General features: G+C 39.7%; 1 protein-coding gene across 3 annotated transcripts in view; it reads left to right on the plus strand.

Moving 5' to 3' along the window:
- Positions 1-961: 961 nt before the first annotated feature.
- Positions 962-14215, plus strand: part of spag9b (sperm associated antigen 9b) — a 58156-nt gene continuing 44902 nt past the window's right edge. For 2 of the 3 annotated variants that reach the window (XM_054763865.1, XM_054763873.1), the window contains exon 1: positions 963-1545. In XM_054763865.1, the coding sequence (XP_054619840.1) occupies positions 1246-1545 (300 nt within the window). In that variant the 5' untranslated portion in view covers positions 963-1245. Of the gene's footprint in view, positions 1546-14215 lie in introns of all 3 variants that reach the window. The other variant, XM_054763882.1, reaches the window with a different exon arrangement.

Genomic DNA, 14215 nt, shown 5'->3' on the forward strand with positions numbered 1-14215 from the left:
CCATTGATGTGATTACATTCAAGAGCAGCATTAATGATTTTATGAGAAAATCTAAAAGTTGATTTTGAGAGTCCCACAAAAGACTGAGTGAGTCAAGTGGGTGGAGGTACACGTCATTGAGATAGATTTGCAATGTCTGAGGATTAGCAGCGGTCCTGACTCCATCCTCCCAGCCCGCTTTAGAATGTGACGTCACCGTGTCGACTCTTCACTGTCCTTGTAAATTCAAACTTCAAACCTCTTCACATTCACGTTAAGCCGTACCAATACTTAAAGTTGTCTTCGTAGTTAATTCAGTTTTTGGTGCAATCAGGCACAACTTTGTAGTGATACAAACCAGAGACGCTGTTAATTGTAATCGGTTTAAACATTTATATTCTACAACAATTGGTCCGTTCAATTTATTGCTTTAGATCGAATGTTGCGGATGTAGTTGAAGTCCAATTTTCGTCGATAAAAAGTAGACCCTAGCGACACCCATGTTTAATCCAATGTGCTAATCCTTGTTTCCAGAGTTGACTGTTCAGTATTTGTTTTTCCGTGTAGTCATGAATGTAGCAGTAGAGGCTCATCTGTTGGACAGTCGGCGCAGGCGATACTGCAAAGTTGGGTATCGACTTGATACCACGCAAATATAGTCCCAATATTGCAGATACCGATACATTTTACATGACATTTTTCAAACGCGTTGAATGATTTTGTGAGATATATATATATATATGAGTTTCAAAAAGTGAAACTCATTCTAAGAATTCCCTACAGCAGAGTGAAATATTTCTACAATATACACATTTCTTAAACCATTTTGATGATTATAGCTCACAGTTATTAACAACCCTAAATTAAATACAACATATAATAAAATATGGAAATATCAAGAATGTCACACTATGAAAACTATAAAAAAAATATAAATCTCATCATGGTATACTGATACTATCGACATTTTGGCTCGATCCACCCACCGCCTATTGGACAGTGTAACTAATGAGGAGGCAAGGAAAGACTTTTCAGCACTGCTAACAACAACAAGGCTAAAGGAACCTCTTAAAATCAACAGTGCAGTAGACAGATAGCCATTAAAGACGCACTTTATCTTTATCCTTACAACATTTAACACCTGAGCGATGTTTTAGAAACAAGGCTTCGGCGCTTCGATAGAAACAAGGCGGACAGGGCAGCCTCCGGTGCGTCTGCTGAAGTTTGCGGCTAGCTCGCTCACGTTAGCCGGGGAGTGAAGACGAAATGGAGTTGGAAGACGTCGTCCTCTACCAGGACGATTCTGGCAACTCGACCATGATGTCCGATCGGGTCTCCGGTCTGGCCAGTTCCATATACCGCGAGTTTGAAAGGCTAATCGCGAAGTACGACGAGGACGTCGTGAAGGAGCTGATGCCGCTGGTTGTTGCCGTGCTGGAGAACTTGGACTCGGTGTTCGCTGTCAACCAGGAGCATGAAGTGGAGATCGAGCTGCTAAAGGAGGACAACGAGCAGCTTGTTACCCAGTATGAACGAGAAAAGTCCTTTAGAAAACACGTTGAAGAGGTGCGTTAACACAACACAACACAACAATTCACGCCAGTTTTACTATATATATTTTTTACTACTGTTGTGTGACTGGGAGCTAGTGATGGGAAGTTCGGCTCATTTCTAAGAGCTGGCTCTTTTGGCTTGAGTCCCATAGAACTGACGACTCTTTCGGCTCGCAAATTTTGTGTCAGTGGTAGGCTCAATTTTAGCCTAACTTTGCAAATACGAATGAATTTGCAGTCAGTGTTTTTCTAAGAGGCCCAATTGTGTGCATATTTTTCTCGGGCTGCACAATTCTGCAGGATATGTGAATCGCGATTTTCTGATTTACATTAGACAAAAAAAAAATCCATCAGGTCAAAACAAGGCATACTAGCTCACTCCACAAGATAGTCATGCACCTAATAAAGACAAGTCAAAAGAAAGGTCAATTATTAACGCGATTAATGATTGCGATAGTGATTTTTGTACAGCCCTTATTTGTTCTGTTCCAAAAAGTTTCTTAAATTTTGTTTAATATTTGAATCAAAGTTTTAATTGCACAAAAAATGAACAAAATACTGCAAATAGAGCCACACTGCCAAAATCAGAACCAAGCTTCAACATGTCCATGGTATTAAGAAAAGTGAAGCCTGTCCCCTCCAACAGTGTCTTGATCCTTTATATCGCTCTTTGCTTCCTTTGTCACAAGCGAACAATGGCAATTAAAGAGAGAGGGGTGGTGTTATTGGAGATGGCACTAATTAATGTGTTCCAATTGTCACTTTTATTCCAAATATTCATGCAAAATTGGAGGAGAAGGCGCTTGTGATGGGCTGTGGTGGGCTGTACCAGGTCTAAATGAGTCGTATGGTCTGACCTCGTACAGCCCACCACAGTACGACTTGTATCCAAACAGCCAAGATAGTGCAATTCGACGACAGGTTAGAATTTTTTTGAAGGTGCACATCATGCTACACAGGACGGTTTGGAGGCGGAGGAGCAAGCTGGCGTCGTGTACGCTGCCACCTTGATTCAGGAGCATAATCCAGGTTGTAGATGCCTGCGCTTGGATGGACTGATGCCATTCTTCTATCTGCCCTGTTTTTGACAAGATTCTCTCTCTGCTTTTGCGCAATGGTATGATCCTAAATTCTCATGTGTGATTGGTTGAGTGTGCAAAAGGGAAAAAAACCCAAATTGATGTTAAATCAGCTCCCCTGATTCACTACAAAGCGTTGGCTCTTGTGCACACTGGGAGTGCAGATAATGTAACCATTCCCCGCTGAAGTATATATTATTATGCAACACAGAAAACACTTATTACGCCTGCTTAAGCAGTATGGAATACACCACAAAAACGACTTACTTGGGCGTGCCTGTGTTTAGTTTAGGGATATACAGTGTATAATAATACACTCTATGAGTGGTTCCCAAACTTTGCAGTTGCGTACCCATTCAGACATCTGACTGGAAATCATGTACCCCCTAATCCTGCACACTTAAAAAACATAAACCACGTACCAACTTACAGAAATCAATAAGGAAATTAATTCAATACGAGGCTTATTACCGAGGCAAATGGACATACTGTATGAGCACACGTAGCATGAAATGATGCACCAAGCAAAAATGAACAGCAGCACACAGGTAAGATTACTAAAGCTCACTTCTGTGCATTTACGCACAGCATTAACATTGAACAAGGATGAGGTGAAATGAAGAATAGAAATACAGTAGACGCCCCTACAACGTAAATAATCTGTTCCGAGAACGTTTACGTTATTGGGTTTTTGCGTTATACGAAGCGTAAAATACATGTAAATAGCCTAATCCGTTCCAAGATCTTCCCAAACTCACCCCTTTGGCCACGATGAGGAAGGGAGGTTGAAGGGAGAAGCCTGTCTCTCACACAAACTCACGTACGCGCTGTATAAGTCAGCCAATGAGATGAGAGCGTAGGCGGTGCCCCGATAATCAGCCAATGAGATGAGAGCGTAGGCGGTGCCGTGATAATCAGCCAATGAGATGAGAGCGTAGGCGGTGCCGTGATAATCAGCCAATGAGATGAGAGCGTAGGCGGTGCCCCGATAATCAACCAATGAGAGCGTGAAGCGTCAGAAGGCGGCACCAAGTGTACTCTGTTAGTCATGGAAAATGTTTCCCTCTCTCTGTCACGCGAGCTATTCAAATCGAATTTCTGAACTTGCACCGACTTGACGCTTTACGTTATATGGAATTTCTTACGTAATACGATGCAAAAACTTAACATAAATTCTTTACGTTCAGTGGAATTTACGTAAAAGGAGGTTTACGTTATGCGAGGTACTACTGGACACGTCTGTCTGTGCAGCGTCGGACACATAAGTCTCAATCTGCGTCACACATGGTGTGTTCAAGGACCGCCGAACAAAGTGGCTTCACTGCCCTAAGAAGACACATTATTCGTGAAAGTATGAATTTATTTACACATCTATTCCACACACAAATGACAGGCTCATGCAGATGAGAAAACGCACAAATTAGTCACAGCACCGCGTAAGAAGACCAGCTCTCATTTATCACACAATATAAACTATCTTGAAAAATCTTCAAGATTAAATAAGCACTTTTAATGCACAATGTCATCATCAAACTTAGTTTTTTGCTCATCTAACGCACACACAACAATGAACAACTTCACGCTGTAACTTTTCTTCTGCACTGCTCTACTGCCTGCTGGCTGCATGCGTGGCTGTCACATGAAGTGTTTGCAGTAGATCTGTCAGTTTGAGTAAGTAAATCCATATTTTTTACTGGATCTAGTCTATGAATCTTAGAATAATAGTACAAGGTTTCATGCCAGGGCTAGAAAAGCAGCAAACACTGCTCACTGGTAAATTTCAGTGTTTGGCGCTAATGTAGTCAAGCGTTTTTAAATTTTTCTTACTCACGTACCCCCTACAGCAATCTGTGTACCCCTAGAGGTACGCATACCCCACTTTGGGAACCTAGGCACTATATAACATTGTTTTCATTTTTAATTAACTGCCAGTAGCCTATAACGTTTGCCACACTTGATGGCACTTGTTATTGTTGGAATGAGTGCTGCAATTGATTTAATTCACACCACCGTGGTATGGCCTGTAGTCACTTTAATTATCCGTCAAGCATCCAATTTGGGTTATAAACAAGTGTGGCAGTCATCAGGTGATTTGTTTTATCCTCAAATTTGAATACCACACTGACCTAAAAGTGCTCTCATGCAACTTTGTTCTGTCTTGATACTGAAGCTGCAGACTCTTGTTGACACGCATTAGATTAAATTTTACGGCTGCATTTCACTGTCCCACACAGTGCGCCCTTTGGCTGCCAATGAAACTGTATTTCAGACATTTTATGTAGATGAATTTAGTCTCTAATTGGCTTTCTCTCTATAATGTAGTTTCAAATGTTTTGTACAAAAAGTTTTTGTTGTCTGCAGCCACTTTACAGCCGAACATCCTTTAACTAACGCTATTAAATAGTAAATTGTAGACAGCAGAAATGTACAGTCAAACCTCGTTTTTTTGTATTTATTTATTTAATTAAAAGTGGTGCCGCATATTACACAGTTCTGGTTCATCTTATGCCATAGTTGGAAGTTGGTTTTATATATATTTTAGTAGAGTCTCTTATAGCAGCTGGGATGTTGTTCCAAATTTCTGTACCTTTGACAGATAATACCTGTTGACTCAATGAATTAATTCTTCGAAATGTTTTACCAAAATTTTTTCTGGGTTTTCGAACGCTCTCAGTTTTTGTACAGTACTGCATGTAACAAACTAGTCTTTAATTTTGCCCTGCACTGTATAGTTTTGCGAAATTGAGTGCCCAAACAAAGCATCCTATGCGTTGCTGACTCACTGTTCATGAAGTTGCTCAATAATCTGCCATGGGGCCAAAGAATGTTCAGAGTGCCAGCAGTTTGATAAAGAATGTGTGTGAATGTTTATAATTATTTCACATTGTTTTATGCATGTAAAACTATAATTATTCTCTAAAAAATGTTGGGTTTTTTTTGTTCATATGTTTGGTTGTCTGTTTTTGTTTGTTTCGATTTTTGTTGAACCTTTTCGAACAAATTAATAAACCATAAACCAAGATAGCACTGTATTTTCTTAGTCATGAGGTGGCAGCAAAGGCATAGTCACTACCTTTTACTGAAAAAAAGAGGTATTATTGCATTAAAGCCATAGAAACCAGCCTTTTAAAACACATACAAACTAGGGGTGTCCCGATCCGATATTGATATCGGATATTGGGCAAATATCAGCAAAAAACGAGTATCAGATTATGTCGGGTTGCATCTAAAATTTCCGATATTGGCACTTATGTTAAAGCCACGTTAAGGTCCAAAAAAGACATTGCAGCTGAGTACAAAACGTGTCATGCACAAGTTTCCCCGTGGTGGCACAGAACTGGGGAAGTTTAATACAACCAAACCCATCGTGACTATGAAGCGGCATCACATGGGGAACTCCCACAGCATAGCAAAAAGTCAATAGCTATATCAGAAAAGAGCCAGCTCCTGTCATTGGTGAGTAAAGTCTGGTTTAAACGCTTCATTGAGCACCTCAAACCTTGCTATATTATGCCCAGCTGCTACTACATTGTGGATAAAATTATACCCAATATTCATAAAGAAGTAAATGGGCGAGTTTTTCTCTTCCCTACTGTTGCAGACTATTGTTCTCTGAGTAATATTACTTGATCAGATTTGTGCTTTTGTAACATTCCACACTACAAAATAAATAAAAAACATATATATGATTCCTGTTGATATTGGTATCGTATCGGTGGTGAAAAATCAGGATACCCCTACCGAACACCAACGAAGGAGAAGCGTCAGGAAACGTGTATGTCCACTGCAACCATGGACAGTGGGAGGCAGCACTCAATAGTTTGAAAACAAAACAAACACTGGTCGGCTAAGTGCAACATTTGCAACACCATTATGTCATGCAAAGGACGGTGCACGACCAACATGATTAAACACCTCCACATTTATGGGGTAGAAAGACGTGTCCCGTCTTTGATACGCCGTATCAGCCTTCCTCTAACCAGTCAGAATTGGGTCAGTAAAACAATAAATGACATTTGTCTTATGTCAACATTGAGGCATCAAAGCAATTATACTAGTGCTAATACAGTAGATCAATTCAAATATCCTGCTAATGTTAGGCCTGTGTACTTTTTAATAGACAAATCTCTTTTGTTTGTTTGACATTCTACACCTAGGTTAGTGGGAGCTCAGTAACATGTGTGAAGTACTCATGACCCAAAAAAAGTTTCAAAAAAACAATAACACAATTAAAGTATTCACTTAATAAACCATTTTTGTCATACTGCTGTCATAGATAAATCAACAACTGTAAAATGGGACTGAAATGAAGTTGTGATTGTGACACGCCCGTCAGCGAGTTTTTCAAACAAACGCAGCCATGAACTTACAGCAAAGCCAAGAAAGTGACACTGATATTGCATGATATTCGCTGATATTGCATTGTGATGACTGTGATATAACACACACTGCTTTTCTTTGCTGCTTTTCTAGCCCTGGCATGAAACCCTATACTATTATTCTAAGATTCATAGACTAGGTCCAATAAAAAATATGGATTTACTTATTGAAAATGACAGATCGGCTGCAAGATAGGCTAGAAAGATGAGTGACAGCGATCCATGTTTAGCTATCAAGAACACCTGGCAATTGTGCAACTGTGTGCAATTGTGCAAATACAGCCATGAATGCACGGACAAGAAAGTCACATATTCACAATAATAACATTCACTGATATTTTGTTGTGATGACTATGAAAATACAGTACATATTATTCATAGTGACGCTGCAATCAAAGATGACCCTTTGGATTTATTGTTGCACGCTACAACTGATAACACATTAGCTACCTAGCTAGGGCATCATAACCAAGCCAATTCGAAATCAACACTGATTTTTTTTATTTTTATTTCCATCTGTGGCGCAGCATCAAAACATTTGTCCTTCGAAGTCTGCCGAAGAATCTGACGTGGCAAATGGCAACTCTTGGAAAGGAGACCAAGACTACGTCTCCTCGAGTGTTCCAATAAAAGCCTTCAACACAACAAGCATGTATACTATAAAAAATATATAGCAAACAACAGAACTTAATCCAGAACTGGACCGTAACAATTGAGGTAGCATAACTTCTGCATGGGAACTTCTTGTTTAAACGTCACTTGCTCCTCTCCAGTCCTGGAAGAAGTGACGAAAATTGTAAAAAACTGTAAATATTTCAACATTCAAGCCCACATCTAACACAGGGAATATGCCTTCCAGTCTTATTGTTCACTGGGAAAATAAGATGAACATGTGTTTTGGTGTCATGAGCACTTTAAGTGCCTGCAGCATCAGACACACATGATAAAAAGATCACAGAGAAGCTCAGACATTTCATTCAAAAAGAACTCGGGTTAGCGCCCCCATTTAAACCATCCATCCATCCATCCATTTTCTATGCCGCTTCTCCTCATTAGGGTCGCGCGGGCATGCTGGAGTCTATCCCAGCTGACTTCGGGCGACAGGCGGGGTACACCATGGACTGGTCGCCAGCCAATCGCAGGGCACACCATTTAAACCAACCAAACTTTTATGACCCCGCCTCTTAATTGAATCGAGAATTGTCAGGAACCGCAATCGAAACGAGGAATATGAATCGGAAACAGAATCATTCAAATATAAACAATGCCCAATCCTAGTACTTCCATCAATTTCATCTATTTAATCCACCCCACTCAATCCGGGAGCAATCAGTCCTACATACGCACGGGCCAAAGCAGATAATATAGTAAGGAAGTTATACACATTAAAACCTTACTGACTGCACGTAAGAGCTGTAGAAAGCTATGCTATCCATTTGACCAGCTGGCTTCGACCAGTAACAGTTAGCTACTAGCATGTAGCATTCCTTCTCCTAGGTTGAGGCACACTGAATTTACAGTATGAAAATGACAGTAATCCGATAAATGTGCACATGTAAACACACAAGCTGAACTTGTTGACCCACCATGTTTGGTGTTTTGTCTCCTCGCCAATCAATATTTGATACTGTCCTTTCCATTGTTTCCTACTGCCTATTGTTAAGAACAGTATGTGGGAGTTTCCTAGTCAGTCAAATGTGAAAGATCCATGGCTCACAATACAACTGACCATAGGAAAGTAAATACACATTGAACACACCAAGGAAATTCGAAACAAATAAAATTATCACAAACAATAGAATTAAGAATACTTCAGTTGTGTGATATTGATTGTTGATTAATTGCATTTATGGCCAGCTGCTAGTGCTTTTAAGAGCAATAATGTAAAGTTATTAACTAAACCGTTCCAAATGCATGCAGTTTAACGTCATACAGCAAAAACACTCACACTGACTACAATACAATTTTGTATATGCAGTCGTTCCATACAATATCGCAGTTCGATTATCGCTTCCTCACTGTATCAAGGTTTTTAATAAATTAATTAATAAATAATCACTGTTTTGTGGTAGACTATGGTCTATTATTAGTCAAAACATATTGAAATACAAGTGATATGTAGTATTCTGGTTGCTAGGCGGCAGTAATGACACAAAACATTGAGACATTACCTTACCTTACATTACATTACATTACCTTAACACAGACATGATAGAGTGAAAAAAGGTTCTCCTCCCATTCCTTGTGGAAGTGGTAAGTTTTTGACTTCTTAAGTTTATAAGAAATAAATTGGAGGCTAACTGGTTAGCTTGTAAGATCTCTAGCTTGCTAGCTAGTGAGTCCCTGCAGCATAAGAGTTGCACAATGTGTTCTAAGCAATGAATAATAGTAGCGTAAAGGTGACTATAGGTGTGTTATTTCATGTCTACAGAGCTCTGACAATGTTATAAACGGTATACTGTATAGAAAGTCATACACAGGTTTTCTATGCTCTTAACTACAAAAATATTCCATTTATTAACACTGAATCCTATATAACGGAAATTCATTTATCGCGATCGGATCTGGAACCAATTAACCACTATTAACGAGGGCCGACGGTACACTTGAATTATATTTAACAATCGTGTCCAGCAAGGAAACGACTGAACTAAGCTACTGATTTGCCATTCAAGTAAATGTTCCAACCCTTATTTATTGTTAGGTTTTGATGGTAGTTGACAGAATCAGATGGATAATTTAAGCGACCACAATCCGTTTCATGTGTAGTGTGACTGCGTTGCAGACTCGACAGTAAGAATCAGGAGCTCTGACATTTGCCATTCAGGTACAAAGTGGTTTGACGGGTTCTGGCTGGTATAAAGGGCAACTTCAAAGACGATTACAACATTCACAAAGGCACATTGGTACAGTCTAAGTGTACGTTCACACTTTTGGTCCGTTTCCTCTGCTAGTACAATTTGGTCAAGTCTGAACACAGTCGAAACCGTCTGTTTGGTTCGGTCCTGGGTTGGGGGGGAACTGCGTTCACACATGACCAAAGTAACCGTGTTAGCAGAGCAAACAGACTACAGTTTGTTTTAACCGGCACAAAAAAGAAGCAAATGTTAATGCAGACCGCACCAACGCACCAAAAAGATGTCACCAAAAGCGAAACCAGGTGATGGTTGGCAGTAAAACGGAGTAAAACTCATCAAAAAACTGTTTGGTTGAAGTAAATTTAGGGCCCTATGATTTCTGCGTTAACAGAATCGTGGAATTGGCCAATAAAAACGGAATCTACTGTTAAACGTGGAATCTCGTGGAAGTTGATATCATGTGAATGTAATGGTGTCATTGTGAGGAGAAGAAATGTGTGTATGGGTAAGTATTCCCTCGGCGAACCGCTCAATCATGGCATAATCTCATGACATACTCTAACTCGCCCTGTAAACTGTACACTGACCACATCAGGAGCCAGGCTCTTTGGCAGGGGAGCCTGATCCTGTAGACAAAAACGTAGTGACGGCACACTCTAGCACAGGGTTTTTAATTCTAGTCACTACTTAGAATAGCTGCGCCTGCTTTCAGCCTTTTGAGTCACATTTTGGTTGGTGTTGCCATGACACTAGGCACCCGTAAGTCTGTTCCATATATTATTCAGTATGCTTTTCAGTTTGATTGACATCGTGGGAAACTGACAACCCTGCTTACAATGTTTTTTTTATATATATAAAACTTCACCTCACTGTTATTTGCTCAAGTTTCTGTGGTTATACAAGTATGAATCACCGTGTGCACTTGAGTGCCAAAACAGTGCTGTTGTTTTAACCCCTCGTTCACCAGCACGTTGCTTAATCCTCTTTGGGCATCCCACACACAAACGGCATGAAGCATCTCTAACAACCCTGATCCACTGCTGGCTGGGGTCATTACACCTAATCTGGTTTAGTATTTTTCCTTAAGCCCTTTGTATTTAATCCTCAGAAAAGCAGCATGCTTTTTCTGAAAAAAAGCACATTGAATTTAAATCACTACACAACACCTCCAGTATTTGTGTGGGCTTGTGATGCTTTTGTGGATATGTGTTTCGGACACGCCCTTGTAGTTTCCTGTTTGGTGACATGATAGTGCCAGTTAGAAGTTGAATGACAAGTGCAAAAGATCACAAAGGAGCGCTCTGACCATTTGTCATGTTAAAACATCAACCTTTGACCCCAGAATGTACAAGGCACTTGACACATGAGTTTTACTCCTTCTGGCTTCAGTGTGAAATACCTCATGGCTAGGAAAACTGCTCTCTCTGCCTTAGACTATGTTCACACTGCAGGTTTTTTTTTTGCTTATATACCGTATGACCTGTGTCAGATTTTTTTTTCTTTTCATGTCAGTGTGAACGGTGCAATTCCATTTTTTTCCAAATGCGACTCAGGCCTCATTCATATGTACAGTAGATATAAATTTGATAAGTATCTGGTCTACCGCAGTCTGAACAGTCAGGTTGCATATACAGTATCCGACCTTTACGTCATCGAAAGGCGTGGTTTTGCCATGCAAGACTTGGATAAAGGTCCTCACCGATGTAGGCAAGAGTTCTTCTTGTCATCCGGAAATTATTTTTAAAAAGCAGCTCACAGCAATGTCCTACCACTCCTTGCTCCGACATCCACCCACACACGTCGCAGAAAGTTCTCCACAAACTGCTACACTGTAGCCAAAATTGTTGCACTCTTTCTTCTTAATCTCCTAAGTGTAATCATTTGGTGAAGAAAATATTGACTCCCATTGCACAATACCCTTGAAATTGCCACAAACGCACCAAAGAGGGCACACACACTGCAGCAATGATTATTTCCATAAACATATGGCAGTGTGTGTGACGTTGTGATTTTTCACGTGCACGTCACTTCCTGGACGCGTTGCGTTCACATTGACAGGTCGCATTTTTGTTGGTAATGTAATGTACATTGTGTATATTGCGAGCAGCAAGCGCGTGGGCGTCATGAATCACTTGCTCCATAAGTACGACACACTTGCAACCCCTCTGATGCCCTACTTCCTATTTGTGTGGGCCACGGCCAACAAATTTCCCAAAAATTGTGGAGCTTGTGCATGTGGTAACAAGTAAGGCCAGCTTTACATATTTTACCAGGAATCTATAGCGAACAATATAGCTTTATGTATTTATTTTACAAATACATCTTCATATTACATTTCATTGCATAGGGTATAAGTCAGTTGTGGTTGTAGGTTTACATGCACACATCAGTCAGATTCCTGCTATAGTGTATTCTCTCCGTCTTTTCACACCCCTCTGTGAAGTCCCTTTTTAAAGGTACTGCCTTTAAACAGTGCGTGTAAAATGGCAAGTTAAACAGTAGCCTACCAGAAAAGTCATTCACCACTGTCTTCATCCCCCTCACGGGAACTAAAACCACTAAAGTCATCTTCTTGAGTCAGAATTGAACAGCCTCATAATTCCTTTGTCACACACTTTGTCAGTCTCTTTCTTTTGTTGTCGCTCTCGTTGTCAGTTTCGTCCTGAGGCAAATTAGCCCTTCAGCTTGAGCTGTCATCTTCATCACACTGTAGTCCAGCCTTTCAGAACCCGTTGGTGATAGTGGATTTTAGAATTTTTTTTGACACACTACAGTATAAAGAAAGGCACACTATAAACCTTGCAATCCTACCTCCACTTGATGTTCCCAGTGTTAGCTCCGATGATGAGATGCGAGACACTTTTTTTTTCCATTGGAGTTGAACATCTGATGCGGTCCAAGCAGTCCAAGCAGAAGCTGTAGTAATTCTACACTTAATCAGACTTATTTAAGCTTTGTCAGATCAAAACACAATTGCTGCATAAGACTTCAAAACGTGACATTAGCGTCCGCATTACTCGTTCAATTCTCTACTTCCTGAAGCTGCACTCTAAATATCATGGGAACTGCAGTTCTTTTAGCCAAACATTAGCTGCATCACTGTATAAGCCGCACGGTTCATAATGTGACAAAAAAGTAGTGGCTTATACACCGGAAATTACGGTACATTATGTTTAAAAGCAGCGCACACTTACACAGAGCCCAGGAAACATCATGAATGTTTTTCGTGTGCATGTTTTAAGGAACAACAATGCACGTCTACCGCTGCAAGGAAATGAAACAAACACCTCTAAGTCAATAAGTTAATGTTATGTTGTTAAATGAGGTTTAAAAACATGAGATAATGTTGCACATTTCTTATGACAACAAACTTCTGTTGCATGCATAGTAGGCCCGCTCTGATGATCGATCGATGGAAGTGTATACGTGGGTGGGATTTGGTGTTTTAATCAGCAAGATTTAATAGTCAAACATGATCTGTGTTTACATGTGTTTTAAAGAGCTGGTTTCAACTGAATTAATGCTATAGTTGTTTTTTTGTGTGTGCAGTTTACAGTAGTGTAGAGTTTATCACACACAAATAATTTTACCTGCACAACCGATGTGCAAAATGCTTCAATCTAGAATCTTAATACAGTCGTACAGTTAAATTACATTTATTTTCAAAATGTACACACTTTCAATAGGTGTTAATTTAAAAAAGTGAGTTTATAATATATTACATGTATTGTATGTGAGAGCTGACACAGATGTAATCTGGATGCAGTGGAGAAATAATTACTGTATTTATACTGTATTTATACTGTATTTATACTGATTTTGTAAATTTAGTTGTAGTTTTCACTCATAAAAGGTAGTTATACTACCTGTCAAAAGTTTTAGAACACCTCAATTTTTCCAGTTATTCATTGAAATTAAAGTTGTTCAAGTCCAATGGATAGCTTGAAATGGTACAAAGGTAAGTGGTGAAATGCCGGAGGTTAAAAAAAAAGGTAAGGTTACCCAAAACTGAAAAATAATGTGTATTTCAGAATTATACAAAAATGCCTGTGTCATGAACCACAAAATGGGTCAACAATTTAAAGCTGTTCTGCAGAAATGGAGGTTGATCAAGCCTTGGCAGTTGGTGCAACTAATCCCTACAGGTGTTCCAAGTTGTGGAGTACTCACTACCTCCTCTGACTGCATAAAAACAGTGTTCGGAACACACTGTGGTACTATACCCTCCTGAACAGCATTGTACTGGAGAAAGTAATTTCTTGCTCCAAAAACGGCAAGAAAAAAGGTAATTAACAATAGAAGAACAGGTTAACACGTAAAAATGTAGCTTTTTCCTCCAGAAAAACGTTGGACTTTCTAAAACTTTT

The sequence above is a fragment of the Dunckerocampus dactyliophorus genome, chromosome 2 (genome assembly GCF_027744805.1).
Source record: "Dunckerocampus dactyliophorus isolate RoL2022-P2 chromosome 2, RoL_Ddac_1.1, whole genome shotgun sequence".
Classification (NCBI taxonomy): Eukaryota; Metazoa; Chordata; class Actinopteri; order Syngnathiformes; family Syngnathidae; genus Dunckerocampus; species Dunckerocampus dactyliophorus.